Consider the following 17862-nt stretch of genomic DNA (forward strand, 5'->3'; position numbering starts at 1 on the left):
CCAATAGCCCCGAAGCACCTGAAACAACTCAAATATGCAACATGCATGCAAAACTACCCTAATCATGCAAAGTGATGACAAATGATGAAGAATGGTATGAAACAATGACGAAATGATGATAAAGTGATGCTAAATGGATGCTCAAAACAAGTAAAATATAGACATATCATAGACCTTAAGCAATTCATGCCTGGAAGGTGTTTGTGAAAATGCTTGAACTAAACCTTTATGAGCTTTACATATCTAGCCAACGGGAGTTGATGATTAGAGTGTTTAGTGAACCAATTGAACTTGTTATTAATGCTCAATGATCATTTGATTGCGAACGGAAGTTGTTGATGATTAGATGATTAGTGAAGTGATTAGTACCATGGAAGTGGATTAGTCATATTTTTGAGTTTCATGTTCTAGGATGGTGCTTAATTCAACCTCTTGCATCATTGTTTGATTGTTAGTCCATTCTCATGATAGTTAAACCCATGGTCCAATGCTTTTCTTTATTTTACTTCTTGCTTTCTTATCTTTTCATCAAAACAAAAACATAAAAATCATTTCCTCTAGATTAGTTTGAATCTCGCATCTTTAGTGTTGCAATCTTTATTCCTTGTGGTTCGACATCTAAAATACTTCCGCGATTGATCGTTGATGCATTTAGATTATTAATTGATAAAAACGCATAGAATTCATCTTAATTATAGAATCTCACTAAGGCAATTCAAGGTATAATCGAACAATTGTATTGCTTATATGATGTATTGTGAACTGGGATTTGTTAGATCAAATAGATTACTAGGAAATATGTTTCAGGCTTTTGCATATAATTTCGAAGATCCAATATATTAAGTATTATTCTCTTATAATTTATATCTTGAAATCTATGGACATCAAGACTAAACATAGTATAGCTTAATGAAAACTAAATTTTAGGCCAACTATAAATTTTCACTAAATCATGATCTTCATCTGTGAGGTAGATCCCATCATCAAAAGCAACCCAAAGTTTAATGACACCGGTACTTATAAAAAAAGGATTCGCTATATATGCAGTAAACGTTACAGAATATTTAGAACTGACCCCATGCTCTAGTGTACAGACAAACGCAGTCAAATGGAGAAGGCTATCCCCAAACTTAAAACCATATTCGTATGAACGTTGCACTGAGTGAATACCGAGATCGTCGTCATCAGATTTGCAATGAACCGTAAGAACATCATCATTCCTGCTTAAAGAGTTTCTAAAATATAATTGGTTTTTTGGAAAGAGTCTGCTACCGTTGTTCAATCCTATACTCAAAGCAATTACAACGACCAAAACGAAAAGATTATTCATAGTTTCAAAGAGTATATATTATTTTAAGTTTTTGTATAAGTTTCAAAAGTTACTTCACCTAAGAAGTTTATATATATTAGATTTTTGAATTAAAATCCTTGCATATTTACTAGGTTGAATTAGGTTGACAACACCAATATATACCTTAATTAAAAAACTGAATCTTTGACTCTTTTAATTAGGTAACAACCTAATTAAATATGTAGATCCAAACGATATATCCAATGCACATTTAAGAGTTGTTACAACAATCATCACACTGAAAGAAAGTAAATGATATTAATTCTATTCGTTTTGTTTTTGCTTCTAAGTTTTCTTTTTTCTTTGGTCACAAAATTTTACTTCCTTGACTTATTTTTCTCTTACATGTAATTTAATTTCGAAAGATAATTTATTTGTAATGAAATTAAGTCAAGTACATGACTTATTTTACTTCCTTGACTTATTTTTCTCATACATGTAATTTTACTTCCTTGACTTATTTTTCTCTTACAAAGATAATTTATTTGTAATGAAATATTACAATTTACTACGGTGAAATTTGGTTTAAAATTTTATCTATTACTTTTTTTTTAGTTCTATTATAAATAAAATTGTTACAAGATGGTACAATGGTGATCATACAGTTCAACAAAGCGGAAGAGAATAACAAAGCACACAAAAGATTCCAAAGCATGAAAACTAGGGAAATAAAGAAACGTTTTGAAACCAATTTTGACTAATTGGGTTTAGCCAAACCCACCTCGTCGACCATGATTTCCTCGAGACCGCGTCTTCCTCTTCCTCCACGACCAATAATTATTGCCTTGTTCGACAATTGCAACGGTCTGTCGTGGAGATGTTTTTCTGAAAATGGTGACTTTTGATTCATTATGAGATCCTCATCTGAGTCCTCAGACTTGTCAGAATCAACCATGTCTGAATCTTCGGGCAGCACCACATCCGATGCTAAATTCAACACCGCAAATTATTTTGAACTAGAAGCTTTGTGGAAAGAAGTATTAGTACTAGATTTGACCCCTGAAGCAGAGGTAGTTATATTTGAGGAGACTTTTGCGGGAGTAGCCATCACTTTCATGGTTGAAGAAAGCATGGCAGTAGTTGAATCTGAAATTTGCAAGACGTCCTTCTCAACTAGCTGATGAACGACAAACACATCCTTACTTGCATCAGTAATTGCTATTGATCTCAAGCCAAAGACAGCTTCTTCTTTTGAGTTTGAAGAGGAGAGAAACTCGGTGTTAGGATTTACAACAACTTGATGGGGTTTAACCGATGAGTCAACAACTGTTTGGTGAAACCCTTTCATTATCGCTGCACCATTAGAAACAATAGCCGTATCTAATGACATGGTTGAAGCATTGACAATGCTATTCTCATTCAAAGGAGGAGTACCATTTTACAAGCTGAAACAACAGTCTTCTCTAAACCTAGACCCAAACACCTAGATGCTTTATGTCCCAAGTGACCACATAAGCTAGTCTTAGAAGGCAGCCACGAGTAGACGACATCAACCATAGTTATTGAGCCACATTCTTCTTTTATCTATTACATTAGATATCCTAAAAGACTATTAGAAAAAATAACAAAGAAACAATTACATTAGACCTATGGTGTGATTCAGATGGATGGCTATGTTTGTAAGTTTGTTTCAAGAACCCATGTAAGTAAGTTAGGGATAAGACATCATGCCAAACAATATGATATAATAAAAAAGGACAACAATATTTAGGAGAAAAATTCTAAACTATAAATTTTAATTTGGAAACTGGATTCCGATAATCAAAATGTTGTGATCTAATTAAATGAATATTGTGAAAAATCAAATCTGCAAGAAAGTATTCATGTCCTTACTTTTTAAACAATCTAACCAAGATCCATCAATAACTAATCCAAAGTTACAATCCCATAAAAAAATTCCCTCAAATATTGAAGTCATATCTCAAACATAAATTAGAGTAGACAATAGGATTGTAATATAATGGAAGATGAGGAAGTGAATTATTGGCATAAGAGGAAGTTCGATGTGGAATTAAAAATAGGAAACCATAATTATCCTCCATTAATAGGTCTGTATTGAAGTACAATAAAACCTCTATAAATTAATAATATTGGGACTAGAAAATTTTATTAATTTAGAGAGGTATTAATTTATCGATAAATTAATAATTATTAATTTATAAAGAGATTTTACTAATTTTGTAATTTTTAAAGAAATTTTTATCTATAAATAAAATTTATCTTTATAAACAATATCTTTTAAAAACTAATTACAAGTAGAGAAACAATTATTAAGTTTAAAAACAACACAAACTTTTTTCGAATAATAGAGTCATATTTCATCAAAATTTTTACATATAATATTTTAAATATATATCATAGTAATTCATATATAAGATATATAAATTTATATAATGTATATATATTGATAAGTTAATATAATTATTAATTTATGATATAGACGGGACCATATATTTACATGAGATTTTTTAAAAAATTATTATCTTATTAATTTATCGATTTTACACTGGTCCCAACTCGGGACCGGAAGAATTTATTAATTTAGAGAGGTTATTAATTTATAGAGGTTTTACTGTAGTACTGAGCCAAATATTCATTTGTAACTACTCATGAATTTTAACTTTTAACATTTGGAGATAAAACAAGTGAAGCAGAATCGAGATTAAAATCTCCTCATGAATTCTTTAAATGCATGTAGAGTACCGGTTTTGATTTGTTGGTATTGAACTTTAATTAATCCTGCATAAAGAGACACAATTAATCAGTGTGAGGCAAAGATGAGAAGAAGAACAACAACAAAGAGGAATCAGAAGTCACTGAGAAGATCAAAGCATAACCCTAAGAAGATGAAGAAGACGCGTCGGAGGAGTCAACGACGTGAAAAGAGGAAATAAGTTTGTGTGGTTTTGTCATTGGGTCATTAACTTAATTAGGCCCAAATGTGAGTGTGTTTTGATGTTTTAAGTCTAGCTAAGTAGAAATAAATCATCAAGTATAGTGGCTAAGAGTGGTAAAAGAGATTGTTGTTTTGTAAGGTTTATTAGTTTAGTTTTGCTTGTGGAAGTGAGTCAAGTACCTAAAAGCATGTGTGCAAGTATGTGTGGCAAGTATAAAAGTATCCAAGTGATCCAAATAGCAATATAGTCTTCAAGTTTATTATCTCTAATGTTCTAAACGTTTCGTGTGATACAATTTAAACTAGAGACACAAGCGGACCCACGTTAAATGAAAGGAGGTCATTTAGCACCCCCCGAATTTATATATTTGATATGTTATTGAAAAGATGAAAGAACAATAATCAACACACACACGTCTCTAGATAAAAACATAACTCGAAAACGTGAACAATACTTAAGATACGATTACTTGAACAATACTGTGGGATTCTTTATTTGTGGGTTTTGATGGTTTTCAGTAGACAGGAAGATCTTCGAGCGCCCAGCCTTTTATCTTCTGGTTTATATACTCATTATATATTAAAGTCTCGAATTTAGGAGGATTCTCGTCTCCGATAAGCTCCGGCAAAGGTCCGACGGACATATCAGCCCGAGGCGCCACAAAAACAGGCCAAGATATCCTCAATCTTTCCTTATCCGTCTTCGCTCTGTGAAGCACGTTCTTGAACCTCCCGTTGGTCATCCTCTACAGTTAATTTGAATCCATAAATCAACCAAAAAAACATTTACAAATCTCAAGTAAAAGAAAAAAAAAAAAGAGTCAACCATACGTACCATGAGTTGATCACCGATGATAACAACCACGGCAGAGTTGATATAGTTAAGGTCCAACCATTGTTCGTCCTTGAAGGCTTGAAGTCCAGGAACCTCATTCGGGAGGATGAGTGCGATTGCACCCATATCACTGTGCGCCGCGGCTCCTATGACTAATTCCGAGTCTTGAGTTGGCGGATAGAAATTGACCCTAAGAACATACTCTGCCGTTTCACCACCTATACTTTGCGTGAATGCCTCACGCGGTAACCCTAATCCTTCTGATAACCAACCAAGAATCTTCTCCGTTAGCCTCTTCATATGCTTTGTGTACTCCTCAGTCACCTCCCTGATACACCCCAAAATTTGGACAAAAATCTAACGTTTAAATTTGGTATTTTGTTAAGGAAATGAAATTTAACGTAAAACACGAGTCAGTCCACTTATTGCTAATTGGTCATGAATCACAAACTCATACGATTTTATTAGGAAACGTACCTGTATTGAGGAGGATTCTTAGGCCAATATTTATAATTGATGATTGAGGGTGGAGAGAGTCTGTGAAACAGATGTTGGTCCCAGTTGTTTATACCTCCTAGATACTTCCTCTTGTATCCTTCGAAGTCTCCATCTTTCGCCACGATTTCCTTCTCCGCCTCGGGGAGGTCGAAAAACTGTTTCCCAACCACTTGCAGCTGCCGCATCAGCTCCTCCGGAATCCCGTGGTTAACCACCTGAAATATTCCCCACTCTTCACTCGCTTTCACCACCTCATGCACCAAGAAGTCTTCATCAGAAACGCTTAGATCAACGACGGGAACGTCCGCGCTTCCTCCAAGAGTGGTGCCCGCCAATTGCTTGCTCAAAGATGGGAGAGACAAAGTAATTGTATCGTGGTCTCTCTCGTCTTCCATTGCTAGGTATGAAAAGGAAAATGAAGCCTAGACGGGGTTTAAATAGGGTAAGTTAGTGATGACGTGGCAGCTAGCAAGCTAGGTTTAAGAAGAAACTCTGTGATTGTGTCGATCTTGGTAGGCCAGTGCTCCATATTTATATTTTACGTAACCAAATTGCTTGCAAACAATTGGTTTTTAGCAGAAGTCAGAATAACAGTTTGTGTACAGTCTGGTTCACATAATTCAGGCTGGTTCAAGGTTTGTGGTTTTCTTATACATATATAATATTTCTATTAATGAACTGATGGTAGGTAAATAAAAACAAAATTGGATTTAGAAAAGTATTATATTTGTAATAATTGTATAACTGCTGAGGTGGTTGGCGAACGTATAATATCGTTGAATACAAGTTTGAAAAACCCCCATTTCACGCTCAGGCATCAACATCTGTAATATCTATAAGTTACTTAGCTTGTTTAGTATATGTTATTAGCTTAGTATATGTTTTTTTCTACGTGGCGGAGCCAGAAATTTTGTTTATAGGGGTCATATATATAATAATTATATTTAATTAATTTTTATAAAATTAATATATTAATATTAGATGATATATTTAAAGTATAAATTGTTATTTAGATGGTTTCAAAAAGATTTAAAAACTTATACTTAAAATAAAACTAAAAAATCTATTTTCTTGAAATATATATATATAGAGTTTTAGATCTAAAATATTTCATATTTCATCTTTCAAATTATATTGTTGTATCAAATACTTTTTATCATTAAAATATTTTTTTGTCAAAAATATATAATATATATTGTAGAGATTGATTAGTTTTTGTGTTTATATTCATAACCTTTTTTTTTTTGTCAACCACACATTAATTAATAAATAACTCCTTGATTCATAACCTTTAGAAAATATATATTTTAAAAAATATAGAATGTAGGGAAAAAACAGGATATATGTCTAAAACAAAGAAAAAAATTGATATGTAAATGAGTATTATAGATCTTTTAATAATAAAAGATATTATAGATTTTTGGAGATACAAAAATAGAAATGACATTAAGGTTAAGTGACAAAATAAATATTCTTGGGATCAAAAACAAAAATTGATCATATGACATAGGGGTCATTATGAATATTTGAAACCAAAATATCTAATTATCTTAGGAAACTTACCCTATAATTAAATTTTTTATAAATTTTATGGGGGTCAGTTGAACCCCCTCCTTGAATGTTGCCTCCGCCACTACTGTTTTTGATGTAAACAGTTTACATCGTGGTAATTAATATACACGGGTGACGACTGTCAACATTATCATTCAAGCGTAAACATTTATTTCAGGTTTCGGGTATGGATCGATCCTTCTTTGCTACTTCGATTCATTATGTTCATGTGTGTTATGAAACCTTATAAACCCTACAAGCTTCATTTGTTTTTTTCTTAGAATGAAAATACCTCATCTAATTATTTGTGGTCATAGAATACCTCGTATATAAATTATTGATATAACCGAACCCGCAAGTTAACAACCGTTAACGGACTTATTTAAAACATTAAATTTTAATCTCATATAACTTAATATATATATATATATATATATATAATATAACTAGATAAAGTATTTAATTTCAATCCAAAAATATTGGGTATTAAACATCTAAATGGTGGAAGCCCCCTTGGCTCATTGGTTGACCAAGGGTTAATTAATGTTTCTACACCAAGAGGTCTCGGGTTCGAGTCCCAGATATTGCGATTTATTAATAAATTTGCAGATTAAATGATGCAAGTGTGCATGAGATCTCCAGCGAAGTACAATTATAGCCGTTCGCCAGGATTCTACACAGAGAGAGAGAAGTGTCGTCAGGTCGTGGATAATTGAAGGTGTCCGTCAAGAGCATGGAGAAGGAAGTGTCGTCTGTCGTGGATCTAATAAAGGCCAGAAGGAATTGTCCGTTGTAGAATCGTCTATGTAACAGTTCTCATAATTTGCAATAAATAATAAATCTAGTCGTAAAAAAAAACATCTAAATAAAAAGGGTAAACGACCTGTGTCCCCCTAGGAAGTTTCATATAGTATCACAACTACACAGAATTCGGACCTCGACCGCAGTCCACACAGATCAGAAGTTAAACTCCAGTTTCCCCCCAAATCAAAAGTTCGAGACCTTGGTCCCCAAAATTTTGAATTTTGTGGTTTATCTCTGGTTTACTGTACCGAACCGATGCCAAACCAAAACCCAGTAGAATAAACCGAATTACTAAACCGAATTGAAATCCTTAAACTTAATTAAACATAATCGAGCATTGAATTTTGTAATTAATTTCAAAATTTCATTAATTTTCAACTCAATAATCTCACCATCACCATCATCATCCTCTGCTTCAACAATGGCGGAACAATCTCAACTCAATAATCTCACCATCAACATCATCATCCTCTGCTTCACCTTCCAATCACTATCCTCCGCCGCCGAATCTCACCTCACCGTCGATTTCTACTCCAAATCTTGCCTTAAATTCCTCGACATTATCCGCGAAACCATCACCAACAAACAGATCTCAACTCCAACGACCGCCGCCGCTAGAGGTGTCAAGCGGGCCAATAGCCCGCGGGTTTCGTCCAAGTAGCCCATGGCGGGGCGGGCTTGGACATTAAATTTTTTGTCCATAGATTAGCGGGCCTAGCGGACAGGCCCATTGCGGATCGCGGATTCAAGCGGGTAAGCCCGTTGCGGATTGCGGGTTTGCGGGTTGCCCGCGAAAGAGAAACCAACTCTTTTAAAACCTTTTGTTTCTCGTAGATTTTTTCAAAGTTTGAGTTTCAAACCTCTATTTCAAACCTTTTGTCTCTGTTAGAGTTTCTTGTGCAATTCAAAAACCCTAATCATTAATCAAAGTGACTTCACGATCAATTGCTTAACAAGGAAACTGAAGAGTCATTCTCTATCTCTTCAAGTTTCTTTTTTACGACCACATCCAAAAAATTTAGATCGTCGAAGCTTCAGATTTCAAGTCAAAAAAGAGCAACTGAGAACTACACACTTGTAATGGTAAGTTATTTAGATGTTTTACTTTTGTTTGATTGATTCTCTCTAGTCGTGAGTCGTGCTAGATGGGCGCGGGCTGGCCCGTCTGACACCTCTAGCCGCCGCAGCTCTCCGCCTCTTCTTCCACGACTGTTTCCCTAACGGCTGCGATGCCTCCGTCCTCGTTTCCTCAACCACTTTCAACACCGCCGAACGCGATTCATCAATCAACCTCTTTCTCCCCGGCGACGGATTCGACGTCGTGATCCGCGCTAAAACAGCTCTAGAACTCGCTTGTCCCAACACAGTCTCTTGCTCTGATATCATCGCCGTCGCGGTACGTGATCTCCTCGTCACCGTCGCGGTAGCTTTAAAGAAAGCTTGTTCGAATTACAAAAATGACCCTACGATCTCTGTCTTTAACGACGTTATGACTCCAAACAAATTCGATAATATGTATCTCCAAACAAATTCGATAATATGAGATTATTGAGTTAAGATTGTTCCGCCATTGTTGAAGGAGATTAACATCACGTTGATCGACGGATATTGCAAAGCTACGAATCCGGAAAAGAGTTTTAAAGAAGATGATAGATTTTTGGAGAGGATAGATTTCGGTTTATTCTACTAGGTTTTGGTTTGGCATCGGTTCGGTACAGTAAACCAGAGCTAAACTACAAAATTCAAAATTTTGGGGACCAAAGGTCTCGAACTTTTGATTTGGGGGGAAACTGGAGTTTAATTCACTACAAGAAAACAGCTGATTTACGACTGCAATATTAGTCGTAATGTAGTCGTTAAAAGACAAGTTACGACTAAGTTACGACTATAAGCGGTAGTCGTAAATCGAGAGTCGCTAAATGTTATAGTCGTAATTTCAGTCGTTATTTACCGACTACGTTACGACTATAGGGTGCAGTCGTAACAGTAGTCGTAACATAGTCGTTAAATTTAACGACTATGTTACGACTATGTTACGACTAATCTGCATATATTGTAGTGTAGTCGTAAAGATTATAGTGACTATTTTCCAACTGATTTACGACTGTTTGGCGACTGTATTTAGAAGAAAAATGGCATGTTCGATTTTCTATTTTGCATTGACCTAAAATGCTAAATTGAAATACTAAATTGAAAAGTAAATAAGCTAAAAACATAGATTCACTTCATTTAAAAGAAACAAAGTTGAGTCATACCAAACAAAAACAAGTCTTTAAAACAACTGAGAGAAGAACTTAGTTTATGTACTTGGGGAAAGATTTAAAAGGAACCTAAACAAGAAGCTGATAGATAGGAGTTCAAGAAGTTGGGGGAAGACCGGTTGAGAGAGGCTCTGTGGTTTCTGCAGCCGAATGAGTCTTCATGAAGTCCAAAAAGGCTGGATCAGTTTGTCGGAGGTACTTCTCCACCAAGGACAAGTGCTCGAGCTTCTCCTTTTGCTCTTTTTCACGCCTTGTATTTTCAGCAGCCTGCTCTTCGATTTTTTTTTGAGCTTCCTTCAGTTGCTCTTGGATTGCCACAAAAGATGCAGAGTCTCCGGGTTGCTTGCGCTTGCCATTTTTAAGAATTCCCTTGAGGCTGCCAACTCCATAGAGAGTTCCTCTTGAATCCTTCTCAGTGGACTGTGAATGACAAGAGAAAAAGAATGTAGATTAGAACTCTATAAAAGTCAAAAAACAATATATGTGGATTGTGATAAATTGTACTTAACGTGAAGAAATATGGCTGTATATTCATCTGTTGTTAGCTCTCGAGGTCGTGAAGCGCCGTCCGAATCATATACCTCCAGCTCAGACAACTTCTGTTGCACATTCTTCTCATAAACCTTAGCTATTTTCTCTGCCTTCCGATCCACAAAAGAACCATCAGCCCTTGTATGAGTCTTAATGAAGACCTCACCAAGACTCACTGGTCTTCCCAATAGTTCTTCCTGCGATGTTTCAAAATATGTAATGATTAGCACAAAATCATAGAACAAAAGAGTGATAGAAAAAGACAGATATACTAACCAATTCGTATTGGATTTGCTGATATGACTTTGGCCCTGACAAGTGGATGTGAGGACCGAGACCATTACGGTCAGACATACGAGCCTTTGAATAAATCTGACTCCTCTTCTGTGCTTCTTCAGTATCCCAATACGCAACCATTATTTTCCAGGTATCTTCATAGATCCAGTCGGGTTTTTCACGACTCGTCCTTGCGTTGCTTACCATGTCCTTCATCCGGCGTCCACAGATTTCCTCGAACCACCATTGAACTGTCCCTGTTATCAAGGGATCCCAGGTGTGGGTTTTCTACAACACAAAGACATCAAGACCAGAGTTAGTGGAAGAACAAAAATGCAACCAGATTTGAAGGCTATAGGACATAAGACTTTACCGCAAACTCGAGGAAGTATCTTTCTTGTCTCGCACGAGGCACACAAGTCCAACTATAATAAGGACCATCAAATTTGTTAGTAAAGATTTTAGTAATCTTCCTAACAAGTCTTGATTTTTCATCGCGCTCAAACCTGCAGCATTTGTAAACAAGTGAAGAAGTTAATAGTATCAAACAAATCAAAACAAGTAAACAAGTAAAAACAAATATCAAACAAGTCAAAACAATTCATAACAAGTATCAAACAAGTCATTACTAGTATGAAACAAGTAGATTGAACCTGCAGCATTTGTAAACAAGTGAAGAAGTTAATAGTATCAAACAAATCAAAACAAGCAAAGAAGTCAAAACAAATATCAAACAAGTCAAACAATTCATAACAAGTATCAAACAAGTCATTACTAGTATGAAACAAGTAAAATCAACTATCAAACAAGTATCAAATCAAGTATCAACCTAAGATTATAAATCTAACTCAGACTCAGCAATTACTACAAGAGTTTAAAAATAAAGAGACCAGATGCATGTGTCAAACGAGAGACCAACTACTAACCATCAAAGACAAGAATCATGTGTGAATACACTAACACATCAAAACTATCAACCTAAAACATCAAACTAAGATACCTAAGAGACATCAAACATATCTCAACTCCAACGACCGCCGCCGCTAGAGGTGTCAAGCGGGCCAATAGCCCGCGGGTTTCGTCCAAGTAGCCCATGGCGGGGCGGGCTTGGACATTAAATTTTTTGTCCATAGATTAGCGGGCCTAGCGGACAGGCCCATTGCGGATCGCGGATTCAAGCGGGTAAGCCCGTTGCGGATTGCGGGTTTGCGGGTTGCCCGCGAAAGAGAAACCAACCTTGATGAACATTCCCGGCTGCCAGATTATCCCTCTGGGATATCAATACAGAATAATGGGTTGGGATCCTGAAGATTGGGCAACATATTACAGAGGCGTGGCGTTTCTTCCGCTAAACAAGGAGGGACGAGGAGAAGAATTTGTTGTGCTCCTCAACTACACTAAAAATTTGTATGTGTTAAGAAGCACTGAAATGAGATGGATGCAGCTTAAGGTAACATCAGATGCTTCATGCTCGGATTTAGTCGCTTTTAGAGGTAGATTTTATGCAGCCTTTCTAAACGGGGACATTTTCATTTTCGATCCTTATACGATGCAATAGACTCCCATGATGCCCTCTGAGCCTCTACGATCAAGCAATTATCTGATTGCATCTGGCAATGATGAGCTTTTCCTGGTTGAGAAATTCAACCCATTTCCTGAATGTGGTCGAATAAATTTTAAGCGGTTTATATGTAGAGTGAGTAGGCTAGATGAGGAGGCTGGTAAATGGGTTGAGGTCAACAATCTGGGAGACCGTGTGTTGTTTATTAGACACTTTGGAAATGTTTGCTGCTCGGCTAAGGAGCTTCCTGTTGATTGTGGTGTGAGTGTGAACTCAATTTTGTTCACCACTGAGCCATGCAATGTAACTTACTCCTTCAAATATGGAGTAAAGACAGGAAGGGCTGAAGACGACCTTAATTGCTGGAGAAAATCAAGAGAGATTCGTGTAAGGATCCTCAACACCTTTCCGGTTGTGGCTCTCCGGCTTGAGTACCAAGCTGAAAGTCTCAGCTTTTGATACCTGAGACATACTGTTTTTGCTTTTATTAGATTTTGTGGTCTTTGATAATACATTCCAGTTTTAATTTTTTTTTCCTTCTAAACTTTCAACCACGAGCTTCTCAAGACCAGACAGCTCTGTCTCTGGATATGGTTGTCTTATGAACTCTCAAAGCTATGTCTTGTTGTGTTCTTGGTATCATGTGGTGTGTTAGATGTATTGAATGAAACACTATGATATAAGAACAAGACTATGTAATCTAAAGAACACTTTTCTTTATTGCTCAAGGAAAACTAACTCAAAAACCCTAAGCTTACACAATCTCTAAACTCTCTAAAAACTCATAGGGTTACCACACCTTGGTACCTCTATATATAGAGACTTTAAACCGACTTAAACACATTAGGATTAGGTCTTAAAATTATCTCTAGAATCTTCTTATGAAACCGACTTGTTTCATAATGTCTGTTGGTGTCGGATCCCGCACCAGAAGTCCGGGACCAACCAAAGATTGCCACGTAGTCAAGGTAATGGCCCATAAAGGGCAAAACCCGTTGAGCCCATGAGCCGAAGGAACGGTCGAAGTGGTTATCACCACTTCGAGAATCCGAAGTGACTGCACTGTGGTACGAGTTCGGTGTAGAAGACACGGGTAAGTCAGTTCGAGGAGACTTGGGCCGAAAAGGCGAGGCCCAAGAAGATCAGAGTCAACTCAAATTCAAACGTTGAGCATTAAAGTCGAAGAATCAAAACGGACGCATTTAAGAAGGAATAATTGTACTTAATTACTCATTTTAATGTCGTTTCTCTATGTATAAATAAAAGGCCAATGATCATGTAAAAGGGGATCGGCCTCTCGAGAAAGAAAGAATATAGCAATTTTCGTAGCAATTCATAAGCTTTTTACATATTCATTTTTTGCCCCTCAAGAATAATCTTTCCTACTTAATAGAATACTTGAGTGTGTGAATCCGACATCCACATTTTGGCGCCGCCTGTGGGGAGACATTAGGATTCTTGAGTGGTCAGATTTTTCCTTTATCACACTTCCGAGATAAGCAACAATGTCCGGAGGAGACACCGTTGAGACATCATTGGCTGAAACCCTCAAAGCTATGCAGCAAACCATGTCGGACATATCACAAAAGTTCTCGGATGTGGAAAAAGCCGTCGATACGTTGCAAACATCCCAGGTATCTCTTAGTCAAAACGTCAATACTATACAAACTCGTGTTCGCTCTTTAAGTGCAGGAAACCTTGTGGGAATCCGAAGAGGGATATTCAACTCGCCAAGTTCCGCTGCACGAAATGAAACCAGCGGACAAACAACTCCTGGTGCTACTAATAACGTGGCTCAGACGTTGGAAGAAGAGACACAGCTCGGAGATGAAGAACAACTTGCAGCTCAATACGAGCAGGAGAACCTCGACCAGTTTGAGACCATGAGGAAGGTTAGCCAGGAATTAAAAGAAATGAAATCAAAATTTCATCAAGCTACAAGTTCGGAGCCAGACATCAATCGAGTCATTGAAGAGGCTAGGCGAACACCTTTCATCTCGCGAATTGCAAGTTTGAGGATCAAAGATTCCCGGAAACTCAAGTTGGACCCTTACAGCGGATTGGAGGATCCAAAAAGCTATCTCGCAGCTTTTCTGATCGCTGCTGGAAGAGTCGAGTTGGATGAAGCTGATGAGGACGCAGGCTACTGCAAGCTTTTTTCGGAGAATCTATGTGGCCAAGCTCTAATGTGGTTTACCCAATTAGAGCCGGGTTCGATCAGCAATTTCGACGAACTATCAGCCGTATTCTTAAAGCAATACTCCATCCTTATGGATAAAAGCGTTTCGGATGCCGATCTTTGGAACTTATCGCAAGGATCTAATGAGTCGCTTTGAGTTTTTATCACCAAATTCAAAGGAGTGCTATCAAAGCTCCCAAGAATCTCGCATCAATCAGCTTTATCTGCCCTACGAAAAGGATTGCGACATGATTCAAGGTTTAAAGAAGACTTAATACTTCATAAACCAGACACAATTCAGGATGCACTCTTCCGCGCGAATAACTGGATGGAGGTAGAGGACGAAAAAGAAAGTTTTGCCAAAAGGAATAAACAAGAAAAGCCGGCAATCACTGTCCCTACCAAGAAGTTCGAGTCTAGGGAGAGCAAAGGACCAAGGAAATTTGGGTCGCAACCCTTCAACAGTACCGTCGGAAAGCAATTCCAAGGGAAAGGAAGATCAAACACTTGGGTCCGTGATGAAAGTCTATATTGCGATATTCATAAAGTAACCGGGCATTTAACCAAGGATTGCAGCATTCTTAAAAAGCACCTCGCAGAGCTTTGGGCCAGTGGAGATCTTTCCAAATTCAATATAAAAGATTTTGTGAAGGAATACCACGAAGCGAATGAAAACTCCAAAGATCAAGATTCCAAAAGACCAAGGTTATCCAACGAGGAAGAACCAAGGAGTTCGAAGGGTAAGATCAATGTGATTCTAGGAGGTTCCAAGTTTTGCGGAGATTCGATAAGTTCCATCAAGAAACATAGACGAAATATCCTATTCAAAGCAAGCTTAAGCGAGGAAGTCGATTTTCAAGGTACATCAATATCATTTAATGAAGAAGAAACGCGGTACCTCGAAAGGCCGCATGATGATGCTCTAGTCATTACCCTTGACGTGGCTAACTTCGAAGTATCAAGGATCCTTATAGATACAGGCAGTTCGGTCGATTTGATCTTTTTAAGTACTCTAGAAAGAATGGGAATCAGCCGAGGGGACATAGTAGGACCCCCATCTCCGTTAGTTGCGTTCACAAGCGAGTCAGCCATGTCTCTCGGAACAATCAAGCTACCGGTCCTTGCCAAGAAGGTATCGAAGATCGTGGACTTCGTTGTCTTCGATAAACCCGCAGCTTACAACATCATCCTTGGGACTCCCTGGATTTATCGAATGAAAGCAGTCCCCTCTACATACCATCAATGTATCAAATTTCCAACATCAAATGGGGTGGAAACAATTCGGGGAGATCAAGAAGCTTCACGGACGTGTTACCTAGCTAGCCACCGTATGAAGATTCAATAGCAACTAACGAAGCCCGTAAAAGAGGGACTAAGAACAAAATTTCCTAGCGGGCAGAAGAAAAATGATGTAGTAATCGAAGTGGTGTTGGAAGAAGACAAGCCGGACCGGAAAATTCGAATTGGAGCAACTCTGACTGGCCAAATAAAAGAAGCTTTGATCGAACTTTTAAAGAGAAACAAAACATCGTTTGCATGGTCAGCAGCAGACATGCCTGGTATAGATCCAAGTATAATTTGTCACGAGCTAAACGTAGATCCGAGCTTCAAACCGGTGAAACAGAAAAGAAGAAAGCTCAGAGTGGAGCGAGCCAAAATAGTAAATGACGAAGTAGATAAACTTTTGAAGATAGGATCCATAAGAGAAGTGCAATACCCGGAATGGATAGCAAACACTGTCGTCGTCAAAAAGAAGAACGGGAAAGATAGGGTTTGCATCGATTTCACAGACCTAAATAAAGCATGTCCCAAAGATAGTTTCCCGCTCCCACATATAGATCGACTTGTAGAGTCCACCGCTGGGAACGAGTTGTTAACATTCATGGACGCCTTCTCGGGTTATAATCAAATAATGATGAACCCCGAAGATCAAGAAAAGACGTCATTCATTACTGATAGAGGTATCTATTGTTACAAGGTAATGCCTTTTGGTTTGAAAAATGCAGGAGCAACTTACCAACGGCTGGTTAACGAGATGTTCCATAATCATCTCGGGAAAACAATGGAAGTCTACATAGATGATATGTTGGTTAAGTCGTTAAAGAAAGAGGATCACGTTAAGCATTTAGAGGAATGTTTTGATATTCTCAATAAATATCAAATGAAGCTGAACCCGGCGAAGTGCACATTTGGAGTCCCATCCGGAGAATTTCTTGGTTATATCGTGACGGAAAGAGGAATCGAAGCCAATCCAAATCAAATCAACGCATTTCTGAACATGCCCTCTCCAAGAAACTTCAAAGAAGTACAACGGTTGACTGGGCGGATTGCGGCTCTGAATCGTTTTATCTCGAGATCAACAGATAAGTCGTTGCCTTTCTACCAAATTCTAAAAGGGAACAAAGGATTCCTTTGGGACGAGAAGTGTGAAGAAGCTTTTGGGCAGCTTAAAGCATACTTAACCACTCCGCCTATATTGTCCAAACCAGAAGTGGATGAAAAACTTTATTTGTATGTGTCGGTTTCAAACCACGCAGTTAGTGGAGTCTTGGTTCGGGAAGACCGTGGGGAGCAGAAACCAATTTATTATGTGAGCAAGACAATGACGGATCCAGAAACCAGATACACAATGATGGAAAAACTCGCGCTCGCAGTGGTGATATCGGCTCGAAAGCTACGCCCGTACTTTCAATCCCATCCGGTTGAGGTATTAACCAACCAGCCACTCCGAACAATACTTCATAGTCCAAGCCAGTCCGGACGATTGGCGAAATGGGCGGTGGAATTAAGCGAGTACGACATAGAGTTCAAAAGCCGGATCAGTATGAAGGCTCAGGTCTTAGCAGATTTCCTGACCGAACTACCAATACCTGGAACGATAGAACAACCGGAGAACCAAACTTGGAAATTACACGTAGATGGGTCTTCAACAAAACAAGGATCCGGAGTGGGAATCAAGTTGGAGTCTCCGACGTCAGAAATTCTAGAACAATCATTCCGGTTGTTATTCAATGCCTCCAACAACGAGGCAGAATACGAAGCCCTGATTGCCGGACTTCGATTAGCACAAGGAGTTGGAGCTAAGGAAATATTGGCTTATTGCGATTCGCAATTAGTAG

The 17862-nt window shown here is 37.7% G+C and overlaps 4 protein-coding genes across 4 annotated transcripts; 1 reads left to right on the forward strand and 3 right to left on the reverse strand.

Annotated features, from left to right (window-relative positions):
* Positions 1 to 916: 916 nt before the first annotated feature.
* Positions 917 to 1383, reverse strand: LOC9314853 (S-protein homolog 7). Its single transcript, XM_002880575.2, has one exon. The coding sequence runs from the start codon at positions 1328 to 1330 to the stop codon at positions 917 to 919; it is 414 nt and encodes a 137-aa protein (XP_002880621.1). The 5' UTR covers positions 1331 to 1383.
* A 3109-nt stretch (positions 1384 to 4492) lies between these two features.
* On the reverse strand, positions 4493 to 6023 carry LOC9316690 (probable flavonol synthase 5). The gene is made up of 3 exons (XM_002880577.2): positions 5560 to 6023; positions 5083 to 5410; positions 4493 to 4993 (listed from the first exon to the last, which is right to left on the reverse strand). Exons 1-3 carry the CDS (start codon positions 5973 to 5975, stop codon positions 4763 to 4765), a joined length of 975 nt encoding a protein of 324 aa, XP_002880623.1. The 5' UTR covers positions 5976 to 6023; the 3' UTR covers positions 4493 to 4762.
* Positions 6024 to 10135: 4112 nt separating this feature from the next.
* LOC110228831 lies at positions 10136 to 12010 on the reverse strand. The gene is made up of 5 exons (XM_021027001.1): positions 11657 to 12010; positions 11377 to 11509; positions 11004 to 11291; positions 10706 to 10924; positions 10136 to 10616 (listed from the first exon to the last, which is right to left on the reverse strand). The coding sequence occupies exons 1-5, from the start codon at positions 11773 to 11775 to the stop codon at positions 10293 to 10295; spliced, it is 1083 nt and encodes a 360-aa protein (XP_020882660.1). The 5' UTR covers positions 11776 to 12010; the 3' UTR covers positions 10136 to 10292.
* Positions 12011 to 12238: 228 nt separating this feature from the next.
* On the forward strand, positions 12239 to 13269 carry LOC9314854 (F-box/kelch-repeat protein At1g64840). Its single transcript, XM_002878741.2, has 2 exons — positions 12239 to 12453; positions 12562 to 13269. The coding sequence occupies exons 1-2, from the start codon at positions 12244 to 12246 to the stop codon at positions 13021 to 13023; spliced, it is 672 nt and encodes a 223-aa protein (XP_002878787.2). The 5' UTR covers positions 12239 to 12243; the 3' UTR covers positions 13024 to 13269.
* Positions 13270 to 17862: the final 4593 nt, after the last annotated feature.

This window comes from Arabidopsis lyrata, assembly GCF_000004255.2.
Source record: "Arabidopsis lyrata subsp. lyrata unplaced genomic scaffold ARALYscaffold_4, whole genome shotgun sequence".
NCBI lineage: Eukaryota > Viridiplantae > Streptophyta > Magnoliopsida > Brassicales > Brassicaceae > Arabidopsis > Arabidopsis lyrata.

Excerpts from the sequence above, each read along its gene's own strand:
- LOC9314853 (XM_002880575.2), bottom strand. The coding sequence starts at position 1,330 with ATGAATAATCTTTTCGTTTTGGTCGTTGTAATTGCTTTGAGTATAGGA.
- LOC9316690 (XM_002880577.2), bottom strand. The coding sequence starts at position 5,975 with ATGGAAGACGAGAGAGACCACGATACAATTACTTTGTCTCTCCCATCT. Across the intron at positions 5,411-5,559 it reads AAGAATCCTCCTCAATACAG|GGAGGTGACTGAGGAGTACA; the intron begins GTACGTTTCCTA and ends GGGGTGTATCAG. Across the intron at positions 4,994-5,082 it reads TCATCGGTGATCAACTCATG|AGGATGACCAACGGGAGGTT; the intron begins GTACGTATGGTT and ends AATTAACTGTAG.
- LOC110228831 (XM_021027001.1), bottom strand. The coding sequence starts at position 11,775 with ATGACTTGTTTGATACTTGTTATGAATTGTTTGACTTGTTTGATATTT. Across the intron at positions 11,510-11,656 it reads CTTGTTTACAAATGCTGCAG|GTTTGAGCGCGATGAAAAAT; the intron begins GTTCAATCTACT and ends CAAATGCTGCAG. Across the intron at positions 10,925-11,003 it reads AGCAAATCCAATACGAATTG|GAAGAACTATTGGGAAGACC; the intron begins GTTAGTATATCT and ends GAAACATCGCAG.
- LOC9314854 (XM_002878741.2), top strand. The coding sequence starts at position 12,244 with ATGAACATTCCCGGCTGCCAGATTATCCCTCTGGGATATCAATACAGA. Across the intron at positions 12,454-12,561 it reads TGAGATGGATGCAGCTTAAG|ACTCCCATGATGCCCTCTGA; the intron begins GTAACATCAGAT and ends ACGATGCAATAG.